General features: G+C 58.9%; 1 protein-coding gene across 1 annotated transcript; it reads right to left on the reverse strand.

The window, feature by feature from the left end:
• Positions 1–317: 317 nt before the first annotated feature.
• LOC137677077 (voltage-dependent L-type calcium channel subunit alpha-1F-like) lies at positions 318–6,533 on the reverse strand. The gene is made up of 9 exons (XM_068424260.1): positions 6,435–6,533; positions 6,093–6,142; positions 5,598–5,727; positions 5,319–5,402; positions 4,975–5,081; positions 3,701–3,788; positions 2,801–2,907; positions 2,665–2,718; positions 318–603 (listed from the first exon to the last, which is right to left on the reverse strand). Exons 1-9 carry the CDS (start codon positions 6,531–6,533, stop codon positions 318–320), a joined length of 1,005 nt encoding a protein of 334 aa, XP_068280361.1.
• Positions 6,534–22,036: the final 15,503 nt, after the last annotated feature.

Genomic DNA, 22,036 nt, shown 5'->3' on the forward strand with positions numbered 1-22,036 from the left:
CCGCTGGACCAGGCCACCGGTGGCCACATCACCCCCGGCACCGACCCTGAGGGCCGCGACCGATTGACCGAACCCCGACGCCGACCGAGAGCGCCAAGATGCTGACGGCCTTAATCCTGTGCATCGTTACACTCATCGCTGCCATCATCAGCGTTATCATATGCCTCCTCCTGACCTGCAACTGTCCCTGGCGGCAGGCCCCGCCTCCCCCCGACCGCCCGCCCGCCCGCCCCCAGCCGTAACCCCATCCCACACTGTGACGGGGGACACGGGGTCGGCGTGGCAACACGGTAGTGTTGGGTACAGTTGTTGTTCGTTCATCGTAGATTCGTTGTTGTAGAGTAGGTGAAGTTCTCATGGAGTAAGTGAAGTTCTTGTCGAGGAGGTGAAGTTCTCGTCGAGTGGGTGAAGTTCTCGTGGAGTGGGTGAAGTTCTCGTGGAGTGGGTGAAGTTCTCGTCAAGGAGGTGAAGTTCTCGTGGAGTAGGTGAAGTTCTCGTCGAGGAGGTGAAGTTCTCGTCGAGGAGGTGAAGATCTCGTCGAGGAGGTGAAGACCCCCTCCCATCATTCCTCCCCGGGGCCCTTCCCCCACCAAGCGGGGGGGGCTGGGGGCAGGGACAGGTGGCATTAGGGGGGGTTGAGACCCCGTGTCCCCCTCCCCCAATTATAGGGGACCCCCCCAGGGTTAGGGCCCCCCCCAGGGTTCCAGGGTGTCGCGGTACCTGTCCCAGCCCTGCGGGGGTGCGGCCCCCCCGGCTCCTCCTCGTGGCTTCCAGCCCCTGGCTCCTCCTGCCCGGCCTCGGGGGGGGCCGCGGCCTCCTGCCCCCCAGCTGCTGAGTGCCGCCTGTGCACGGGGACGTGGGGACCCCCCCGCCACCCCCCCGCAACCCCCCCACTTCCCCACGGCCACCCCCATACCTGGGTGCCCCCCCCCAATTACCCCATACCTGGGTGTCCCCCCCATACCTGGGTCCCCCCCCTCTGTACCTGCTCTCGTGGTGGCGGGTGCCGCCGTGGGGTGGGGGCGCGGGGCCCCCCCCCTTCACTGGGGACTGGTCTCGGAGCCTGGGTGTGTCCCCCCCCATCACCGCGGGGGTGGGGGGGTGGGCTGGGGGCGGAGCCATACAGGGTCTGCAGAGCCTGTGGGGCCAGAAGGGGGCGGGGTTTGCTGAGGGGGCGTGGCCTGGAGGAGGGGGCGTGGCCTGGAGGAGGGGGCGTGGCTTACGGCGTAGGTGAGCTGCTCCTCCTCCTCCTCCTCCCCCCCTTGGTGGCTGCCACATCCCCTTCGAGGTCGCAGCTCGGCGACATGGGAGGGACACATGTATGGGAGACACCGTGGTGTCGCGGTGTTGGGGTGTGGTGGTGTCCTGGTGTCGTGTTCTCCTGGTGTCCTGGTGTCCTGGTGTCACGGTGTGGTGGTGGTGCAGTGTCATGGTGTCACAGTGTCACGGTGTTCGCTACCACTGGGGCGAGAGGAAACGACCCCCCCCAAATCCCTCCTGGGACACAAGCGAAGGGGCTTCATCAGCAACAGCCCCACGAGGTGGCAAACAGCTGGCGACGAGACCCCCGGCCCCAACGCGGGGCACTAGGACTGCAGAGGCCCCGCCCATCCCACCAATGGGGTGCCTCAGCCTAGAGAAGGTTCTGGGCCAAAGAGGGTGTGAGCCAATGGGGTGGCTCAGCCCAGAGAAGGTTCTGGAGTGTGACCATGTATGGGCACACCCGGGGATATAAAGTAACAACCCGGGAGCGTCTGTGGTGGGAGTGGCAGTTGGTGCAGGAGCTCCGAGCTGGGGACCAGGACCTCACCCGAGGAGACTGGAGTGGGACCCTCAGGCCTTGGGGTGGGTGATGGTGGCACCGGGGGTTGCTCGAGGGGGAGGATTGGGGCCCTTCGGGAGGGAGGGTTGAGCTCATGGATCCTGGGGGGGTTGTGCAGGATAAATGGCTGCCGGGGGAGGGGGGGTGGGTTGTTGCTGTTGGGGGTTGGGTTGGTTGGTCCTGTTGGGGGTTGGGTTGGTTGTTCCTGTTGGTTGGTTTCGGTCGGTTGGTTTCACTTACCAACTCAAAGCCTCCTTTCAGTTCACACCGCTGGACCAGGCCACCGGTGGCCCCATCACCCCCGGGACCGACCCTGAGGGCCACGACCCATGGACCAAACCCTGATGCCGACCGAGCCGCAGGACGAGAGCGCCATGATGCTGGTGCACTTCATCTGCATCATCGTTACGTGCCTTCTCATTGTGATTACCCTCACCCTATGCTTCCTCCTGACCTACAACTGTCGTTGTTGGCAGGCCCCGCCGCCCCCCGACCGCCCGCCTTCCTGCCCCCAGCCGCAACCCCGTCCCCCACGGCGACGTGGGACACGCCGCCGCAAACCATGGGGTCGGCGTGGCAACACGGTAGCGTTACGGGCATTTCTTGTTCATCGTAGATTCGATGTTGTGAAGTAGTAGAAGTTCTTGTGAAGTAGTTGAAGTTCTCATGGAGTAGTAGAAGTTCTCGTCGAGTAGTAGAAGTTCTCGTTAATAAAAGCAAGGCTACCATACGACATGTGGCTCCATGTGTTGTCCTCCTTCTCCTACACTTCCTCCCGCTCTCGTTCTCTCGCCCTTTGCTCCTCTCTTTCCTCCGTGTGTGTACCCTCCCCCCCCACTCACTCGCACTCCCCCGCCGTGTGCTTGCCCTCGTCGGTGCAGCTGTAGAACTTGCCCGGGGGTGGGGGGGTGTCAGGGCCCCCCCAGCCCCTCGGGGGGGTCAGGGGTCAGAGGTCAGGGGTCGGGGTCGGTGGTCACCTTGAAGAGCTGCACCCCGATGCAGGCGAACATGAACTGCAGCAGCGTCGTGACGATCATGATGTTGCCGATGGTGCGGATGGCGACGAAGACGCACTGGACCACGTGCTGGGGGAGGACAGGGGGGTACTGGGGGGACTGGGGACATCATGGGGACACTGGGGACAGGCGGACACCACGTGCTGGGGGGGGACAGGGGACACTGGGGATACTGGAGACATCATGGGGACACTGGGGACAGGCGGACACCACGTGCTGGGGGGGGACGGGGGTACTGGGGACACTGGGGACATCATGGGGAGACTGGGGACACGGGGATACTGGGGACACCACGTGCTGGGGGGGACAGGGGACACTGGGGACATGGGATATGGGACATGGGGACAGGGGACACCACATGCTGGGGGGGACAGGGGGACATGGGGACAGGGGACAGGGGGACAGGGGACACCACGTGCTGGGGACACCGGGATGGGGCAGGTGGCACTGGGACACCAGGGACACTGGGGATACCGGGATATGGGGACACCCGTGCTCCCAGTCCCACCAGTGACACCAGTAACACACTACACTACACGCAGCAGGGGGGGGCCCAGTGCCTCCCAGTGCTCCCAGTGCCTCCCAGTCCCCCCAGTACAGCCCACAGTCCCCCTCCAGGCGCTGCTGGGTGCCCCCCCGCCCATCCCAGTGCCTCTCCCACTGCCCCCCAGTGCTCCCAGTGCCTCCCAGTGTCTCCCAGTGCCACCAGTACAGCCCACAGGTGCTCCTGGCTGCTCCCCCCCACTCCTCCCAGTGGATCCCAGTGCCTCCCAGTCCCACCAGTACAGCCCACAGGTGCTCCCAGCTGCTCCCCGCCACTCCTCCCAGTCCATCCCAGTGCTCCCAGTGCTCCCAGTGGCACCTTGAGGCCCTTGGCCCGGTTGATGGCGCGCAGCGGCTGCAGCACCCGCAGCACCCGCAGGATCTTCACCACCAAGATGGCGCTGGAGCTGCCGCGGGGGACACCAGTGCTCCCAGGACTGCTCCCAGTGCCTCCAGTACTCCCACTGGACATCCCAGTGCCCCTAGTGCCTCCCAGTGCCCCCAGTGGTACTCCCAGTGCCTCCCAGTGCCCTCAGCAGTGCTCCCAGTGTCTCCCAGTATCCCCAGTGGCCCTCCCAGTGCCCCCACCGGCATTCCCAGTGCCTCCCAGTGCCCTCAGCAATGCTCCCAGTGCCTCCCAGTGCCCTCAAAGGCACTCCCAGTGCCCTCAGCGGCCCTTCCAGTGTCTCCCAGTGCCCCCAATAGCACTCTCAGTGCCTCCCAGTGCCCCCCAGTACCCTCAGCAGGGCTCCCAGTGCCTCCCAGTGCCCTCAGCAGTGCTCCCAGTGTCTCCCAGTATTCCCAGTGGCCCTCCCAGTGCCCCCACTGGCACTCCGAGTGCCTCCCAGTGCCCCCCAGTGCCACTCCCAGTGCCCCCCAGTGCCCTCAAAGGCACTCCCAGTACCCCCAGTGGTGCTCCCAGTGCCCCCCAGTGCCCTCAAAGGCACTCCCAGTGCCCCCAGCAGCCCTCCCAGTGCCCCCAGCAGCCCTCCCAGTGTCTTCCAGTATCCCCAGTGGCCCTCCCACTGCCCTCAGCGGCCCTTCCAGTGCCTCCCAGTGCCCCCAGTGGCACTCCCAGTGCCTCCCAGTGCCCCCACCGGCATTCCCAGTGCCTCCCAGTACCCCCCAGTCACACTCCCAGTGCCCCCCAGTGCCCCCAGCACCCTCCCAGTGCCCCCACCGGCATTCCCAGTGCCTCCCAGTACCTCCCCAGTGGCACTCCCAATGCCTCCCAGTGCCCTCAAAGGCACTCCCAGTACCTCCCAGTGCCCTCAAAGGCAGTCCCAGTGCCCGCAGCAGCCCTTCCAGTGACCCCCAGTGCCCGCAGCACCCCTCCCAGTGACCCCCAGTGCCCGCAGCAGCCCTCCCAGTGCCCCCCAGTGCCCCCAGCAGCCCTCCCAGTGCCCCCCAGTGCCCCCAGCAGCCTTCCCAGTGCCCCCCAGTACCCCCAGCAGCCCTCCCAGTGACTCCCAGTGTCCCCAGCAGTCCTCCCAGTGCCCCCCAGTGCCCGCAGTAGCCCGCCCAGTGCCCCCAGCAGCCCTCCCAGTGCCCCCCAGTGCCCTCAGGGGCCCTCCCAGTGCCCCCAGTGCCCACTGGATGCCGAAGGACACGAGGGACACGCCGACCACCAGCAGGTCCAGGAGGTTGAACCAGTTGCGGCAGAAGGAGCCGCGGTGCAGGAAGGCGCCAAACGCCGTCATCTGGGGGGGGGTGAGCCCAACTGCGGGACCCCCCCAAACCCTGGGCCCCCCCCCAAACACTTGGGACCCCCCCAAAATTCCCCCCCCCCAAACCCTGGGGACCCCTCTCAAACCCTGAGACCCCCCCCAAACCCTTGGGACCCCCCCCAAACTTTACCCTCCCCCCAAACCCTTGGGATCCCCCCCCAAACCTTGCCCCCCCCCCCAAACACTGGGGACCCCCCAAACCCTGCGGACCCCACCCCAAAATCCCCCCCCCCCCTTGAGCAGGATCTCCACGGTGAAGATGGAGGTGAAGGCGTCGTCAAAGTACCCCAAAATCTGAGGGGGGGGGGCAGAAATGGGGTCACCCCCCATCCCCCCCTGACCCCCCCAGGCCCCCCCCCTCCCCCGAGTCGATTCCATATTACGGCTATGGAGCGGGTTAGCCCTGTCCCCCGCCCCCTCCAAGCACCGCCCCCCTCCAAGCACCGCCCCCTCCCAGTTCCTCCCAGTTGATCCCAGTTGGAGCCCCACGTGGTTGCGGGGGGAGTGGGCGCGGACGGGGTCCTCGGCGGCCAGCGAGACGCTGCTGAGGATGATGAAGACGAGGATGAGGTTGGTGAAGACGTGCTGGTGGATGAGGGCGTGGCAGCGCACCCGCAGCCTGCACCAGTGCCCACCAGTTACTCCCAGTTACTCCCAGTTGCTCCCAGTTACTCCCCTCCATCCAACAGGACACGCTCCCCAGTGTGCCCAGGTCCCCCCCATTCCAGTTAGTCCCAGTTCCCACCAGTTCCCCACCCACAAGTGTCCCCAGTCCCCACCATACACCATCCCAGTGCCCCCAGTGCTCCCATTCCTCCACTCCCAGTGCTCCCAGTATCCCCAGTTTGTGTCCCCAGTCCCCCCAGTCTTCTTAGTGTCCGCACTCCCAGTGCTCCCAGTGCTCCCAGCCCTCCCAGTGCCCTGACCCCAAACCCCCCCCGCACCCCAACCCCCCCCAGCACCCAAACCCCCTCCCGGTGACACCCACCTTCCTCGCTCCCCTCCTCCTCCTCCTCCTGCGGGTCCCCTTCAACCTGGGGAGGAAAAGCGGGTGAAACTGGGAGAACTGGGAGGACTGGGGACACAAACAGGGGGGGACTGGGAGCACTGGGAGCAGTGGGAGCACTGGGGCTGGGGGAACTGGGGGAGTGGGAGAACTGGGACTGGGGACACTGAGATGACTGAAGGAACTGGGGACACAAACTGGGGGACTGGGAGCACTGGGAGGGCTGGGAACACAAACTGGGGGTACTGGGAGCACTGGGAGCACTGGGGCTGGGAGCACTGGGAGCACTGGGAGCACTGGTTTTGGGGTCCCCCCCTCACCTTCACGCTCATGTCCTGGCCGCCCCCCCAGGCACCTTCCACCTCCCCGGCCTTGGCCCTGGGGGCGGGGAAGGGGGGGGGGTCAGGGGACCCCGGCATGTGGGTGCCCCCCTAAACCCCCCCCAAAAGGGCCCCAGATGTGTGGGTGCCCCCCCAGACTCCCCAGATGTGTGGGTGCCCACCAGACCCCCCCAAATGGCCCCAGATGTGTGGGTGCCCCCCCAGGGACCCCAAAACTCCACTGGGGACCCCAAACCACCCCCCAGGGACCCCAATATCCCCTCATGGGGACCCCAAAACTCTACTGGGGACCCCAACCCCCCCCCCAGGGGACCCCAAAATCCCCCCAGGGACCCCAAAACTCCCCCCCCCGGGACCCCAAAACTCCACTGGGGACCCCAAGATCCCCCCAGGGACCCCAAAACTCCACTGGGGACCCCAAACCCTCCCCAGGGACCCCAAAACTCCACTTGGGACCCCAAATTCCCCCCCTGGGGGCCCCAAACTCCCCCGTCCCCTGGGGATCAGCCAAAGGGGATCCCCCAATTTTGGGGGGCGTCACTGAAGGGGTGTCCCCCCCCCAGCTGGAGCAGGCGGAGCGGCGGGGGGCTCGAGCCCGCGGCCGGGACCCCGAAAGGCATCGGAAGCGCCGGGCGGAGCGGGGCGACCTCCCCCCCCGGCCAAGGAGGAGCTGGAGCCAAAGAGGAGTCGGGGTCCCGAGGGGGGGGGGAACCCCCGGGACAGCCCCCCGCCCGGCCCCCACACCCCGGGGGTGAGCTGGGGGGGGACACTCAGGATTTGGGGTGGGGGGGACCCAGGGTGGGGGGTTGTAGGGGCTCAGCTGCCTCTAGGGGGTTGTGGGGTGAAGGGGGGCAGTTATGGGGGGGGTTCTGGGGGGCATTTGGCGGGGTTATGGGGTGGGGGGGGGTCCCAGGAGGAGCATGGGGGGAGTTATGGGGTGGGGGGGGGTCCATAGGGGTATATGGGGGGGGCTATGGGGTGAGGGGGGGTCACAGGAGGAGTATGGGGGGGGCTATGGGGTGGAGGGGGGGTGTCCCAGAAGGAGCATAGGGGGCGTTATGGGGTGTAGGGGGGGTCCTTAGGGGTATATGGGGGGGGGGGTTATAGGGTGTGAGAGGGTGGCAGGAGGAGCATGGGGGGGGCTATGGGGTGAGGGGGGGGTCCCAGAAGGAGTATGCGGGGGTGTATGGGGTGTGTGGGGGTCCTTAGGGGTATATGGGGGGGGGGGTATGGGGTGGGGGGGGGTCGCAGGAGAAGCAGGGGGGCGTCTATGGGGGGGGTCCCAGGAGGAGCAGGGGGGGGTGGGGGCTGTATGGGGTGTGGGGGGGTCCTTAGGGGTATATGGGGGGGGTTATGGGGTAAGGGGGGCTCCCAGGAGGAGTTTGGGAGGTTATGGGGTGCAGGGGGTGGTTTGGGGGTAACCCCCGCCCCTCTTTGACCCCCCCCAGGACTCGTGACGCGGAGCCCCCCCAGCTCGGACAGACGCGCCTGCCCGGTAGCAGGGAGGGATTGGGGGGGAGGGGGCCATGTCGGGCCCCCGCCTCCACCCTGGGGTCCGCCACGACCCCCCTGGACTTGGGGGGGGCTCCCCAAACCCCCCCTTCAGACTTGCATGGCTCCCCCCCCGCCCCCCGATGTAATTAATTGAGTTGATTTCTTTTATATCGTTAAGCCCCGGGGGGGGAGCACACACCTGGGGGTCCGGGGGTCCCCCCAGACCCGGGGGGGGCCCCCAACCAGCACAGCAGGGCCAGCCCCCCCCCTTCACACCGGGGTTTTTTATAGGATTTGGGGGGGGTGTGGGGGGAAGGGGGGGGGATTTGGGGGCCCCCCCTGCACCCCCCCAACCCCATCCCCCCCCCCCGACACTAACAGTCTCGGGCTCTTTGTAGCGGCGGCGGGGATGAGGAGGGGATTATTTTATTGTATTATGAATTTTTTTTTTATTATTATTAAACTTTGGAGGCTAAAAGGCATCGGGGTGGTTTTGGCAGGAGGGGGGGGGCAGGCACTTCGGCGCGTCCCATTGGCTGAGGGCGCTGTCAGTAGGCGGGGGGGCGGGGTACTGCGCGCTTCGGCGCGTCCCATTGGCTGAGGGCGCTGTCAGTAGGCGGGGGGGCGGGGCGAGGCGGCGGCAGCTCCTCTGCTGAGGGAGGCCCGGAGCGACTCCCGCCCCCCGCGTCTTCCCTTGAGGAAAAAAGTCTTTTTTATGAGATAAAATCGACCTTTTTTGGAGGTAAAATCTTCTTTTCTGAGGTAAAATCTTCTTTTCTGAGGGAAAATTCCTATTTTCTGAGATAAAATCCCCCTCCCTGAGGTGAAAAATACTCTTCCCTGAGGTAAAACACCCCTCCCTGAGGTAAAAGCCTCTTCCATGAGGTAAAACCTACCTTTCTGGAGGTAAAAATCCTGTTTTCTGAGGTAAAAACCTATTTTTGTGAGGTAAAATCCTATTTTCTGAGGTAAAATGCTATTTTCTGAGGTAAAAATCTTATTTGCTGAGGTAAAAATCCTATTTTCTGAGGTAAAATCCCCCTCTCTCAGGTGCAAACTCCTCTTTCCTGAGGTAAAACCCTCCTCTGTGAGGGCAAGTTACCTTTCTTGAGGTAAAACTCGAGCCTGTGAGGTAAAATCCCCCTCCCTGAGGTGAATTATTTATTTTTTTTAGGTAAAACTCTCTGTCTTGAGGTAAACCCCACCTCTGTCAGGTAAAATTTACCTTTTCTGGGGTAAAAAAAGCCTTTTTCCTGATGGACAATTCCCTCCGTGAGGTAATTAACCCTTTTTTTTTAAGAAAACCCCTTGTTTTTGGAGGACACCCCCAAACCCCAGGTAAATACCCCTTTTCCTGAGGAAAAACCCTCTTTTTTGGGGTAAAACCCTCCTTTTTTTGAGGTAAAACTCATTTTTTGAGGGAAAACCCTCCCTTTTTGAGGTAAAACTCTCCTTTTTTAGGTAAAACCCTCCTTTTTTGAGGTAAAACTCTTCTTTTATGAGGTATAACCCTCCTTTTTGAGGTAAATCTCTCATTTTTTGATGTAAAACTCTCCTTTTTTTAGGTAAAACCCTCCTTTTTTGAGGTAAAACCCTCCTTTTTGGGGTAAAACTCTCCTTTTTTGAGGTAAAACCCTCTTTATAAGGTAAAACCCTCTTTTTATGAGGCAAAACCCTCCTTTTTTGAGGTAAAACCCTCCTTTTTGAGGGAAAACTCCTTTTTTGAGGTAGAACTCTCCTTTTTGAGGTAAAACCCTCCTTTTATGATGTAAAACTCTCCTTTTTGGGGTAAACCCCTCCTTTTACGAGGTAAAACCCACCTTTTTTGAGGTAAAACTCCCCTTTTTTGAGGGAAAACCTTCTTTATGAGGTAAAATCCTCTTTTTATGAAGTAAAACTCTCCTTTTTTGAGGTAAACCCCTCCTTTTTTAGGTAGAATTCTCCTTTTTTGAGATAAAACCCTCCTTTTTTGTGGCAAAACCCTCCTTTTTTGAGGGCAAACCCTGCTTTTTTGAGGAAAAACCCCCCTTTTTTTTTGAGGAAAAACACTTTTGTTTGAGGATTTTTTTTTTTAAAGAAACTTTTTATTTTTTGAGGAGGAAACCCTCTTTTTTTGAGGAAATACACTCTCTTTTTTTAGGAAAAAAACATTTTTGAGGTAACCCCCTGCTTTTTTTGAGGAAAAACCTCTTCTTTTTGAGGAAAAACCCCTTTTTTTGAGGCAAACCCCTTCTTTCCTGAGGTCACTCCCCCATCCCTGAGGTCTGTCCCCCCTTGTCCCCCCCAACTCCCCAGCGCACCCTAGCGCCACGCCTGCGCCTTGAGGGGGGCGGGGCTAAGCCGGGTCCTAGGCCCCGCCCACACACGGGGGTGGGGATACCGGGTCCTAGAGCCCCCCAGCCCACAGAGGAGGGGGATAGGGGGTACTAGAGACCCACATCACAGGGGGGGGCAGGTCCTAGAGCCCCCTGGCACACAGAGGAGGGGGATAGGGGGTCCTAGAGCCCCCCAACCCTCAGAGGGGGGGGATAGGGGGTCCTAGAGCCCCCCAGCACAGGGAGATAGGGGGTCCTAGAGACCCCCAACCCACAGAGGAGGGGGGATATGGGGTCCTAGAGCCCCCCAACCCCCAGAGGAGGGGGCTAGGGGGTCCTAGAGCCCCCCGACACAGGCCATCTTGTCGGCCAGCTCGTCCTCGGCAGGCAGCCGCAGCGGCTCCTCATTGCTGTAGACGTAGAGGGTGGTTTGTGGGGGGAGGGGGTGGCTGGGGGGGGGTGCCGGCGGCGGGTGAGGAGGTCGGCAGCGGCGCTCTCCACCTCGTCCATCGTCGTGTCGCAGGCGTCGGCGATCTCGCGCTTGGCCACGGCCACGAAGTTGGGGTCGCGGGCGAAGAGCCCCAGCCCCTCCGAGATGAGGACCTGGGGGACACGGGGGGGGGTGACACCCCACCCTCTGTGTGTCTCCTCCCCCCCACCTGCCCACCCCCAGGGTCACTCACCGCCTCCACCATGGCTGTCCCCATAAGCTCCACCCCCTCCCCATAAGCTCCACCCCCATAAGCTCCACCCCATAAGCTCCACCCTGAGCCCACCCCCCTCTCTCTAAGCTGCACACCTCTATAAGCCCATCCACCTCCTTGTAAACTCCACCCCTCCCCCGTAAGCCCCCCCCACCCCGTAAGCCCCACCCCTCCCCATAAGCCCCGCCCCCTACCTGCGGGGGTGGGCGGCAGCAGGCGGTGTCTCTTGAGCTGCTGCCCCTCGAGGGCGCCGGGGCGGGGGGGGGGGGGGAAGTGCCGGGAGGGGGGGGGTGTCCCCCCCGCGGGGCCCTTCCCCCACCCAGCAGGGGGGGCTGGGGACGGGGACAGGCGGCGTTCGGGGGGGGGAACCCGTGTCCCCCCTCCCAATTATAGGGACCCCCCCCAGGGTTAGGGGACCCCCCCAGGGTTTGGCACCTCCCCAGGGGTCACGGGGGGTCGCGGTACCTGTCCCAGCGCAGGGCGGGGGGCGGCCTCCTCGTGGCTTCTGGCCCCCGGCTCCTCCTGCCCGGCCTCGGGGGGGGCCACGGCCTCCTGCCCCCCGGCTGTTGGGTGCCGCCTGCGCACTGGGATGTGGGGACACCCCCGCCACCCCCCCGGCCACCCCCACTTCCCCACGGCCACTCCCAAATCTGGGTGCCCCCCCCCGTACCTGCTCTCACGGCAGCGGGTGCCACCATGGGGCGGTGGTGCCGGTTCCCCCCCCTCGCTGGGGACTGGGCTGGTGGCCTGGGAGGGGTCCCCCCCCATCACTGCGGGGGGGGGGGGGGGGGGGGCTGGGGGCGGAGCCATACAGGATCTGCGGAGCCTGTGGGGCCAGAAGGGGGCGGGGTTTGCTGAGGGGGCGTGACCTTTTCTGCCGGGGGCGTGGCCTGGAGGAGGGGGCGTGGCCCAGAGGAGGGGGCGTGGCTTACGGCGTAGGTGAGCTGCTCCTCCTCCTCCTCCTCCCCCCCTTGGTGACTGCCACATCCCCTTCGAGGCTGCAGCTCAGTGACATGGGAGGGAGACATGTATGGGAGACACCGTGGTGTCGCGGTGTTGGGGTGTGGTGGTGTCCTGGTGTCATGGTGTCACGGTGTGGTGGTGGTGCAGTGTCATGGTGTCACAGTATCATGGTGTTCGCTACCACTGGGGCGAGAGGAAACAACCCCCCCAAACCCCCCCTGGGACACAAGCGAAGGGGCTTCACCAGCAACAGCCCCACGAGGTGGCAAACAGCCGGTGACGAGACCCCTGGCCCCAACACGGGGCACTAGGACCACAGCAGCCCCGCCCGTCCCACCAATTGGGTGCCTCAGCCTAGAGAAGGTTCTGGGCCAAAGAGGGTGTGAGCCAATGGGGTGGCTTAGCCCAGAGAAGGTTCTGGAGTGTGAGCATGTATGGGCCCACCTGGGGATATAAAGGCTGTGGTGGGAGTGGCATCTGGTGCAGGAGCTCCGAGCTGGGGACTGGGACTTCTCCTGAGGAGACTGGGGGGGGACCCTCAGGCCTTGGGGTGGGTGATGGTGGCACCGGGGGGTGCTCGAGGGGGAGGGTTGGGGCCCTGTGGGGGGGAGGGTTGAGCTCATGGATCCTGGGGGGGTCGTGCAGGATAAATGGCTGCCGGGGGAGGGGGGGTGGGTTGTTGCTGTTGGGGGTTGGGTTGGTTGGTCCTGTTGGGGGTTGGGTTGGTTGTTCCTGTTGGTTGTTCCTGTTGGTTGGTTTCGGTCGGTTGGTTTCACTTACCAACTCAAAGCCTCCTTTCAGGTAACCCCGCCGGACCAGGCCACCGGTGGCCCCATCACCCCCGGCACCAACCCCGAGGGCCGCGACCCACGATCAAACCGCAATGCCAACCGAGCCGCAGGACGAGAGCGCCATGATGATGCTGGTGCACTTCATCTGTGTCATCCTTACGCGCATTGTCATTGTTATTGCCCTCACCCTACGCGTCCTGATCTACGACTGTCCCTGTTGGCAGGCCCCGCCGCCCCCCCGACCGCCCGCCTTACTGCCCCCAGCCGCAACCCTGTCCCCCACGGCGACGTGGGACACGCCGCCGCCGCTAACCACGGAGTAGTAGAAGTTCTCGTTAATAAAAGCAAAGCTACCGTGCGACACGTGGCTCCGTGTGTTGTCCTCCTTCTCCTACGCTTCCTCCCGCTCTCGTTCTCTCGCCCTTTGCTCCGCTCTTACGTGCGTGTCACACGATGGCGGAGCGGTTGGGGGTGGGAGGCACCTCGAGATCACCTCGCTTGTACTTGGGGTGTTGTCGTTTGGGGAGGGTCCTGACTGAAAAGGAGGTGCCGCTCGGGGTGGGCCTTAACGCGGTGTCACGATGTGGTGGTGTCACAGTGTGGTGTCATGGTGTGGTGGTGTCGCAGTGTTGCGGTGTTGCAGTGTTGTGGTGGTGTGGTGGTGGTGTGTGACGGTGTCATGGTGTCACAGTGTCGTGATGCTGAGGTGTGGTGTCACGGTGTCGTGATGTTGAGGTGTGGCGTCATGGTGTTGTGGTGTCACAGTGTTGTGGTGTTGCAGTGGTGTGGTGTCACAGTGGTGTTGTGTCACGGTGTCATGGTGTTGTGTTGCAGTTGTTGTGTCGCGGTGTCGTGATGTTGAGGTGTCGCGGTGTTGTGGTGTCACAGTGTGGTGTCATGGTGTCACGGTGTTGTGGTGTTGCCATGTTGTGGTGTCATGGTGTCACGGTGTCACGGTGTCACAGTGTTGTGTCACGGTGTCGTGGTTGTGGTGGTGTGGTGTCGTGATGTTGAGGTGTTGAGGTGTCGCGTTGTTGTGTCACAGCGTGGTGTCGCGGTGGTGTGTGGTGTCATGGTGTCACGGTTGCTGTGGTGTTGTGGTGTCACGGTGTGTCACGGTTGGGGGCACAGGGGGGGCTTTGGGGGCATGGGAGGGGATTTGGGGGTATAGAGGGGGGTTTGGGGGTAGGGGGAGATTTAGGGGTACAGGGGGGTTTGGGGATGGGGGGGGTTGGGGGCTATAAGGGGGGATTTGGGGGTATGGGGGGGGATGGGAGGGGTATTTTGGGGGCAGAAAGGAGGTGTTGGGGTGACAGAGACAACCTGGTCAGGGGGGAGGTGTTGGGTGGGAGGGAACTGGGGGGGGGGCCCTCACTGTGTGGCCCCCCCCCAATTTTTCCCCCCCCGCTACTCACCCGAATTTTGTCTTTGCGATTTTGCCCCTGGGGAGGAAAAAACTGTTGAGTTACCCCCAAAATTTGTGGGGGGGTCCCATGGGAGATGATGGGGGGGGGTGTCGGTGGTCATGGGGTAGCTGGGGGGGGGTTATAGGGGTGCTGTGGTGGTTGTTGGCATTCAAGGGGGGGGTTAGAGGGTCCAGATGGCCCTGAGGAGCTGGGGGGGGGCAGATTTGGGGGGCTGGGGGGGATTTAGAGGGTCCCAGATGGCACTGAGGAGCTGGGGGGGCAGTTTTGGGGGCTAGGGGAGGGGGTTATAGGGTCCCAGATAGACCAGAGGAGATGGGGGGGCAGTACTGGGGGGCTGGGGGGGATTTAGAGGGTCCCAGATGGCCCTGAGGAGCTGGGGGGGCAGTTTTGGGGGGCTAGGGGGGGGGGCTAAATGGTCCCAGATGGCCCTGAGGAGCTGGGGGGGCTGTTTTGGGGGGCCAAGGGGGGTTAGATGGTCCCAGATGGCCCTGAGGAGCTGGGGGGGCAGTTTTAAGTGGCTGGGGGGGGGTTAGAGGGTCCCAGATGGCCCTAAGGAGCTGGGGGGGTCAGTTTTGGGGGTTGGGGGTTGGGTTAGAGGGTCCCAGATGGCCCTGAGGAGCTGGGGGGGCTGTTTTGGGGGGCTGGGCCGGGTTTAGAGGGTCCCAGATGGCCATGAGGTGTTACATATTCATCAGAGTTTTAAGAACACCTCTACATATTCATGACTGTCCCCAAAAGCCGGTCTTTCTTATAATGAGCCCCGAGAAATCATTTCTATAGTCTCCGCCCTTAATTCCTCCTGGTTGTGCATGCGCAGTTTCTCCTGGTGGTGGTCGTGGGCCGGGGTCTCAGGGATGAAGGCCGTGTGTCTTCCTCCCTGTGCACTTTTTATCCCAACTGCAAAACCTGCTCAGACCAGCTTTCTTTTGACAGCAGTTCTGTGATTTCCTTGACGAGGAAGAGTCCCTTCCTCGTATACATTCTACTCTATCTTATGTTTGTCCTGTGGTTAGTAGTTAGCTCCTACTTAGGGGCTAAGATTATAGATATACAGCTTAAGCTAAACAATGGTCCTGATGGTTCTGTTATTAACCCTTAAGTGTTAGTTTCTCCTCATCACAGGGGCTTAGTGTGTTGCGGTCACGTTTACATTGCCAAGAAGTCTCTACTTTTTCCCCTTTATTCTGACACGAGTCATATTTCACTTCTCACAATCCCTCCCCCTTTTTTATTATCTCATTGACTTGTGTCTTTCTTTCAAATTTGCTTAAACTTATAGTTTCATCTCGGTTTGGTTCCAGTAACATCTTCCGTAGTACCATGATTTTCTTAGCGGTTCCTTTGCTGACTTGTTTTGGATTTACAGGCATGCTCACAACCTGCACCCCTTGAACTACAGAAGCTATCAATTGAATAAAACATGGAATCAGACACGGTAAAAAGATCAACCCTGCAACAGCACGGAGCAGAAAGAATCCCACCTTTTTCCACCACGCCTTTCCCAATAGATTATCCCACCATTTACTGGCCAGCATTGATTCCCATTTTTGTACAGGTGCATGAGCTGGTTTCCGGATACCTTTAGCTAATTCGGTTACAGCCTGTCCGTTATCATCAGTTTGTACACAGCAATCTGAAGAATTAGATTTTCCACAGATTCCCCCTTCTTCAGCCAACAGACAGTCTACAGCAAGTCTGTTTTGATAAACTGCTGCTCTAGTTTGAGACTGTTGTTTCGTTATTAACTCCAAAGCCCGGGCAGTTTTATTGGGAATAATTTCTACTACAGCCTGTAACCGGATTATTCTATTTAACATGTAAATAGAGGTGCGATAACCCCAGCTTCCATCCTGAGCCCAAGGAGCTGGCCCATAGCTTTGAATAATTCTTTCAGGTGGCCATTCATCTTCTCCCCAAGTCTGGGCTCCTCCAGTGGCATCCCTCTTTCCCCTTTTTAGGGTGCCGAGGTCTTCATAGACAGGGACACCTAATTTCCTTCCTTGTTGTAATGGTAATAAGAAGAATCCTGGTTGAGTTATTCTGATTGTACAACTCCCTCTCCGGTCTTCAGGTAGTTCGGTAGATGCTCGTTTCCCGCATATCCAGAACATACCATCTGGGGCTCTCCAATTTATACTTGTATCACTTACATTGTTCCAGTATGTTCTCAAACTTTCTACTCCTTCAAAGGGGTTAGGTCTCTGGGTTTTATTACACCAGAAGAGGCTGGAATCATTATCAATCTTACAGTCATCCTGATTCCTTAGTGACCAGTATCCCCAAGGTGGTTCTGGCCACCACGATTCACTGGAACCATTTGTAGTCTTTATTCTTTTACACGGGCTTTCTCCTATCCTTGTTTTGAATTTGTTTCCCACCCGCCTTATACATTCCTCCCCGATTACCTCTGAACTCAAGATCCACCCCTCCGGTCCATGTTCTCTGGAGAATGCCCAGACGGGAGTGGGAGAGGGAGACTCAGCAGTGCCTGGGTGAGTCAGCAGTGACTGGGTGTGTCCCAGGGCAGGAGAGGCTGCAGTTGTTTGCAGCTCGTTGGGGAGGGCACTGACTCCCAGTGCACAAGGCGAGGAAGGTGCCAAGGAGCTGTGAACCAGGGGTGCCACCAGCAGGTATTTCCCAGTTCAGTGAAAGAACAATGGTATCTCCCCGGTGGAAGAAGACCAAAATGGATGTGGGAACCCAGACAGAGCTCCCACGGAAGGAGGCGATGGTGCAGGTTGCGGGCTGCAGGGAATGCTCCAGCGTCTCTGTGGTGTCAGGGGGCTGTGTGCGCTGTGAGCAAGTAGATGATCTGCTTGGCCGAGCGGCACAGCTGCAAAGCCAGGTTGAAAGGCTTCAAGCCGAAGTAGAAAGGCTTAGGAGCATTCGGGAGGCTGAAATGGAGATAGACTGGTGGAGCCAGGCTCTGCCCTCCCTGCAACAAAAATGGGAGCACCTGCCGGAGAGCTCCCAGGATCGAGGGACCCCTGTACTCTGCCCCTCTCAGGTGGAAAACAATAACCTAGAGGAGAGGAGTGAGTGGAGGCAAGTCTATGGCCGTGGCAAAAGGCGAGTGCCCTCCTTGCCTACCTTGCCTCCACAGGTGCCTCTGAGCAATAGATATGAAGCCCTAGTGGAATACAGCCGGTCCAACGGGGATGTGGTGGAGAGGCAACCTATATCAGAGGTCCCACCACAGTCACAAAAACCTGACGGGCGTATAGCTACCTCCTCCACAAGGAAGAAGAGAAGAGTTTTAGTGGTTGGAGACTCCTTCCTAAAGGGATCTGAGGGCCCAATATGCAGAGCTGACCCCCATCACAGGGAGGTCTGCAGCCTGCCTGGAGCCCGAATCAGGGATATCACCAGGCAACTCCCCAACCTGGTGAAGGCCACAGACTACTACCCCCTGCTGATCTTCCAGACAGGTGGGGAAGAAGCTGCATCCCGTAGTCTGAGGGGGATGAAGAAAGACTACAAGGCCCTAGGACGGTTGGTGAAAGAGTCTGGGGCACAAGTTGTTTTCTCCTCCCTCCTTCCATTTTCAGGTGATGACGTGGGATGGAACAGTAGGATTCTCTCTATTAACGCCTGGCTACGAGACTGGTGCTACAGGCAGGGCTTTGGGTTCTTTGATAATGGCTGGTTTTATAAGACAACAGGCGTGACAGTGATACATGGGAAAGGTTTATGTCGTAGGGGCAAAAGGGTTCTGGGACAGGAATTAGCAGGGCTCATTCGGAGAGCTTTAAACTAGATTCGAAGGGGGATGGGGTGGTAGCTGGGCTTGCACCACTGGGGCAACGCTCTAGTGTTGAGGTAGACCAGGAGGCCTCCCATCCCCCTGGGGTGAATTCAGGGGGTGAATCTGGAATGAAACCGGTGTGCCCAGCTCGCTCCCTGAAATGCCTGTACACCAATGCACGCAGCATGGGGAATAAGCAGGAGGAGTTAGAAATCCGTGTTTGGTCGGGGGGCTATGATCTAGTGGCAATTATAGAGACTTGGTGGGACGCCTCGCATGACTGGAATGTGGTAATGGATGGCTATGTCCTGTTCAGGAAAGACAGGCCGCTAAGGAGAGGTGGTGGAGTTGCTCTTTATGGGAGTGAGCAGCTAGAATGTATTGAGTTCTGTCCAGAGGCGGATCAGGAGCGAGTTGAGAGTTTGTGGGTGCGAATTAAGGGGCAGGCTGGCAGGGGTGATACTGTTGTGGGTGTCTATTACAGGCCACCAGATCAGGATGAGGACGGTGATGAGGCCTTCTACAGGCAGCTGAGAGCAGTCTCGCAATTACAGGGCCTGGTTGTTGTGGGGGATTTCAACTACCCTGATATTTGCTGGGAGGCCTACTCAGCCAGCCATCCCCAGTCCAGGAGGTTTCTCCAGTGCGTTGATGATAACTTTCTGATGCAAATGGTGGATGAGCCAACTAGGAGAGGAGCGCTGCTGGATCTGATCCTCACTAACAAGGAGGGTCTGGTTGAAGAGGTGAAGGTTGAGGGCAGCCTTGGTTGTAGTGACCATGAGATGGTAGAGTTCAGGATCTCATGTGGCAGGAACAGGATAGCTAGCAGAATCACAACCCTGAACTTCAGGAGGGCCAACTTTGGCCTTTTCAAGCAATTGCTAGGGGAAATCCCATGGGACAGGGTACTAGAAGGTAAGGGGGCCCAAGATAGTTGGCTAGCATTCAAGGACTGCTTCTTCCGAGCTCAAGATCAAAGCATCCCAACAGGTAGGAAGTCAAGGAAGGGTACGAGGAGACCTGCATGGTTGAACAGGGAACTGCTGGGCAAACTCAAGTGGAAGAAGAGGGTGTACAGATCGTGGAAGGAGGGGCTGGCCACTTGAGAGGAATATAAGTCTGTTGTCAGAGGATGTAGGGAGGCAACTAGGAAAGCTAAGGCCTCCTTGGAATTAAACCTTGCAAGAGAGGTCAAGGACAACAGAAAGGGCTTCTTCAAATACATTGCAGGTAAAGCCAACACTAGAGGCAATGTAGGCCCACTGATGAATGAGGTGGGGGTCCTGGAGACAGAGGATAAAAAGAAGGCGGAGTTACTGAATGCCTTCTTTGCCTCTGTCTATACTGTTGGAGGCTGTCCTGAGGAGCCCCGGACCCCTGTGGCCTCAGAAGAAGTCAGGATAGAGGAGGAATCTGTCTTGGTTGATGAGGGCTGGGTCAGGGACCAATTAAGCAACCTGGACGTCCATAAATCCATGGGCCCTGATGGGATGCACCCGCGGGTGCTGAGGGAGCTGGCGGAAGTCATTGCTAGGCCACTCTCCATCATCTTTGCTAAGTCATGGGCAACGGGAGAGGTGCCTGAGGACTGGAGGAAAGCGAATGTCACTCCAGTCTTCAAAAAGGGCAAGAAGGAGGACCCGGGTAACTATAGACCGGTCAGCCTCACCTCCATCCCCGGAAAGGTGATGGAGCAACTTGTTCTTGGTGCTGTCTCTAGGCATATCAAGGACAGGGGGATCATTAGGGGCACTCAGCATGGCTTCACCAACGGGAAGTCTTGCTCAACCAACTTGATAGCCTTTTATGAGGATGTTACCCGGTGGATAGATGATGGTAAAGCTGTGGATGTGGTCTATCTTGATTTCAGTAAAGCGTTTGACATGGTCTCCCACAGCATCCTCGCAGCTAAACTGGGGAAGTGTGGTCTGGATGATCGGGTAGTGAGGTGGATTGTGAACTGGCTGAAGGAAAGAAGCCAGAGAGTAGTGGTCAGTGGGACAGAGTCCAGTTGGAGGTCTGTGTCTAGCGGAGTTCCGCAAGGGTCAGTTCTGGGACCAGTTCTATTCAATATATTCATTAATGACTTGGATGAGGGATTAGAGTGCGCTGTCAGCAAGTTCGCTGCTGACACAAAACTGGGAGGAGTGGCTGATGTGCCGGAAGGCTGCGCAGCCATTCAGAGAGACCTGGACAGGCTGGAGAGTTGGGCGGGGAGAAATTTAATGAAATATAACAAGGGCAAGTGTAGAGTCCTGCATCTGGGCAAGAACAACCCCATGTACCAGTACAAGTTGGGGGCAGAGCTGTTGGAGACCAGCGTAGGGGAAAGGGACCTGGGGATCCTAGTGGACAACAGGATGACCATGAGCCAGCAGTGTGCCCTTGTGGCCAAGAAGGCCAATGGCATCCTGGGGTGTATTAGAAGGGGTGTGGTCAGCAGGTCGTGAGAGGTTCTCCTCCCCCTCTACTCTGCCCTGGTGAGGCCGCATCTGGAGTATTGTGTCCAGTTCTGGGCCCCTCAGTTCAAGAAGGACAGGGGACTGCTAGAGAGAGTCCAGCGCAGAGCCACGAAGATGATTAAGGGAGTGGAACATCTCCCTTATGAGGAGAGGCTGAGGGAGCTGGGTCTCTTTAGCTTGGAGAAGAGGAGACTGAGGGGTGACCTCATTAATGTTTATAAATACGTAAAGGGCAAGTGTCAAGAGGATGGAGCCAGGCTCTTCTCAGTGACATCCCTTGACAGGACAAGGGGCAATGGGTGCAAGCTGGAGCACAGGAGGTTCCACTTAAATTTGAGGAAAAACTTCTTTACGGTGAGGGTGACTGAACACTGGAACAGGCTGCCCAGAGAGATTGTGGAGTCTCCTTCTCTGGAGACATTCAAAACCCGCCTGGACGCGTTCCTGTGTGATATGGTCTAGGCAATCCTGCCCCAGCAGGGGGATTGGACTAGATGATCTTTCGAGGTCCCTTCCAATCCCTAACATTCTGTGATTCTGTGTGTGATTTCAGTGTTATTCCATTTTAATATATCTGACACACATAGACGACTTCCTTTCCACGGCCATGCTTTGGTCATTAGGGGCTCCCCCACAAACCCAACATTTGCTTATGTTTAGTGCCTGACTTATCCTTTCCGTTAAGTCCATAAACAAGTTTTTCCCCAAACCAGGGAGCTGGAGTTCCCTCTCTAATTTTTCCTTTACTCCAGTATACAAATCGCTATATTTGGGAAGGAAACTAGAGTGAATAAGTCCTTTCACTTGTGTTTTAATGATTTCCTCCTTTTTCTGGTCCTGGACACCACCACCATCGGAAATGTCCCATTGTCCTGTTTTTGGAAAACAAATCCATTCTTCTCCCCTCGGACAACCCAACCCCAATTTAGCTCCCCCTTTTCCTAGATTCTGTCCTACCCAAATTTCCAAATTTCCAATTTGACAAGTTTCTAGTCCCCTCTGCTCGTAGCATTGTTTGTTTATGTGAGTGCGATAAGACATGGTCGAGGTCGTTCCTCCTCCAAGTCAGACTGGTGTCACGCATTTATGACAATTATTGCTCCAGCCGACTGGGATGTGTATTAGGATCAGCAGAAGGGGTCCGGTATAACATATGCTCCCACGCCCCGTGCCCTACGGGGGTGCTGCCCGCGGCCGGCTTTCCCGTGGTGAGAATAGAGGTTAACCCGGTCTTGCCCCCTTATGCCTGATATTTCCTTTGAGCTCGTTTCCACACAAACTCCTTGGCGCAATATAGTAACGTCCTGTACCAGTCTTTGTCGAACACTTCCCAAGTTTCTGGAATTAACAGTTCCCACCCCCAAAATAGTTGTTTAATTTGTACTTGTTCCAATTGGTTACTATTCCGAGAATTACCTCTAGGCTGGTTGCTGCGACATTTCCTGCAGTAGGGATGTCGACTGTAAGATACACAGGACCACCTGATGCTACACCCTATGCATTCACACGTAACCCAACATCTGTGCCCAGAATCTGGGTGTTTGATACAGGGAATTGATGATGGTTGTGGGGGTATAAAAGGATCACCCTTTTCAAGGTCACAAGCTAACACAAAGAACCTTGATCTAGGGTTAGTCCTATAGATTCCCGATCCTCCGGTTTGGAGAGGAATTTCCC

Source organism: Nyctibius grandis (genome assembly GCF_013368605.1).
Source record: "Nyctibius grandis isolate bNycGra1 chromosome 34 unlocalized genomic scaffold, bNycGra1.pri SUPER_34_unloc_4, whole genome shotgun sequence".
NCBI lineage: Eukaryota > Metazoa > Chordata > Aves > Nyctibiiformes > Nyctibiidae > Nyctibius > Nyctibius grandis.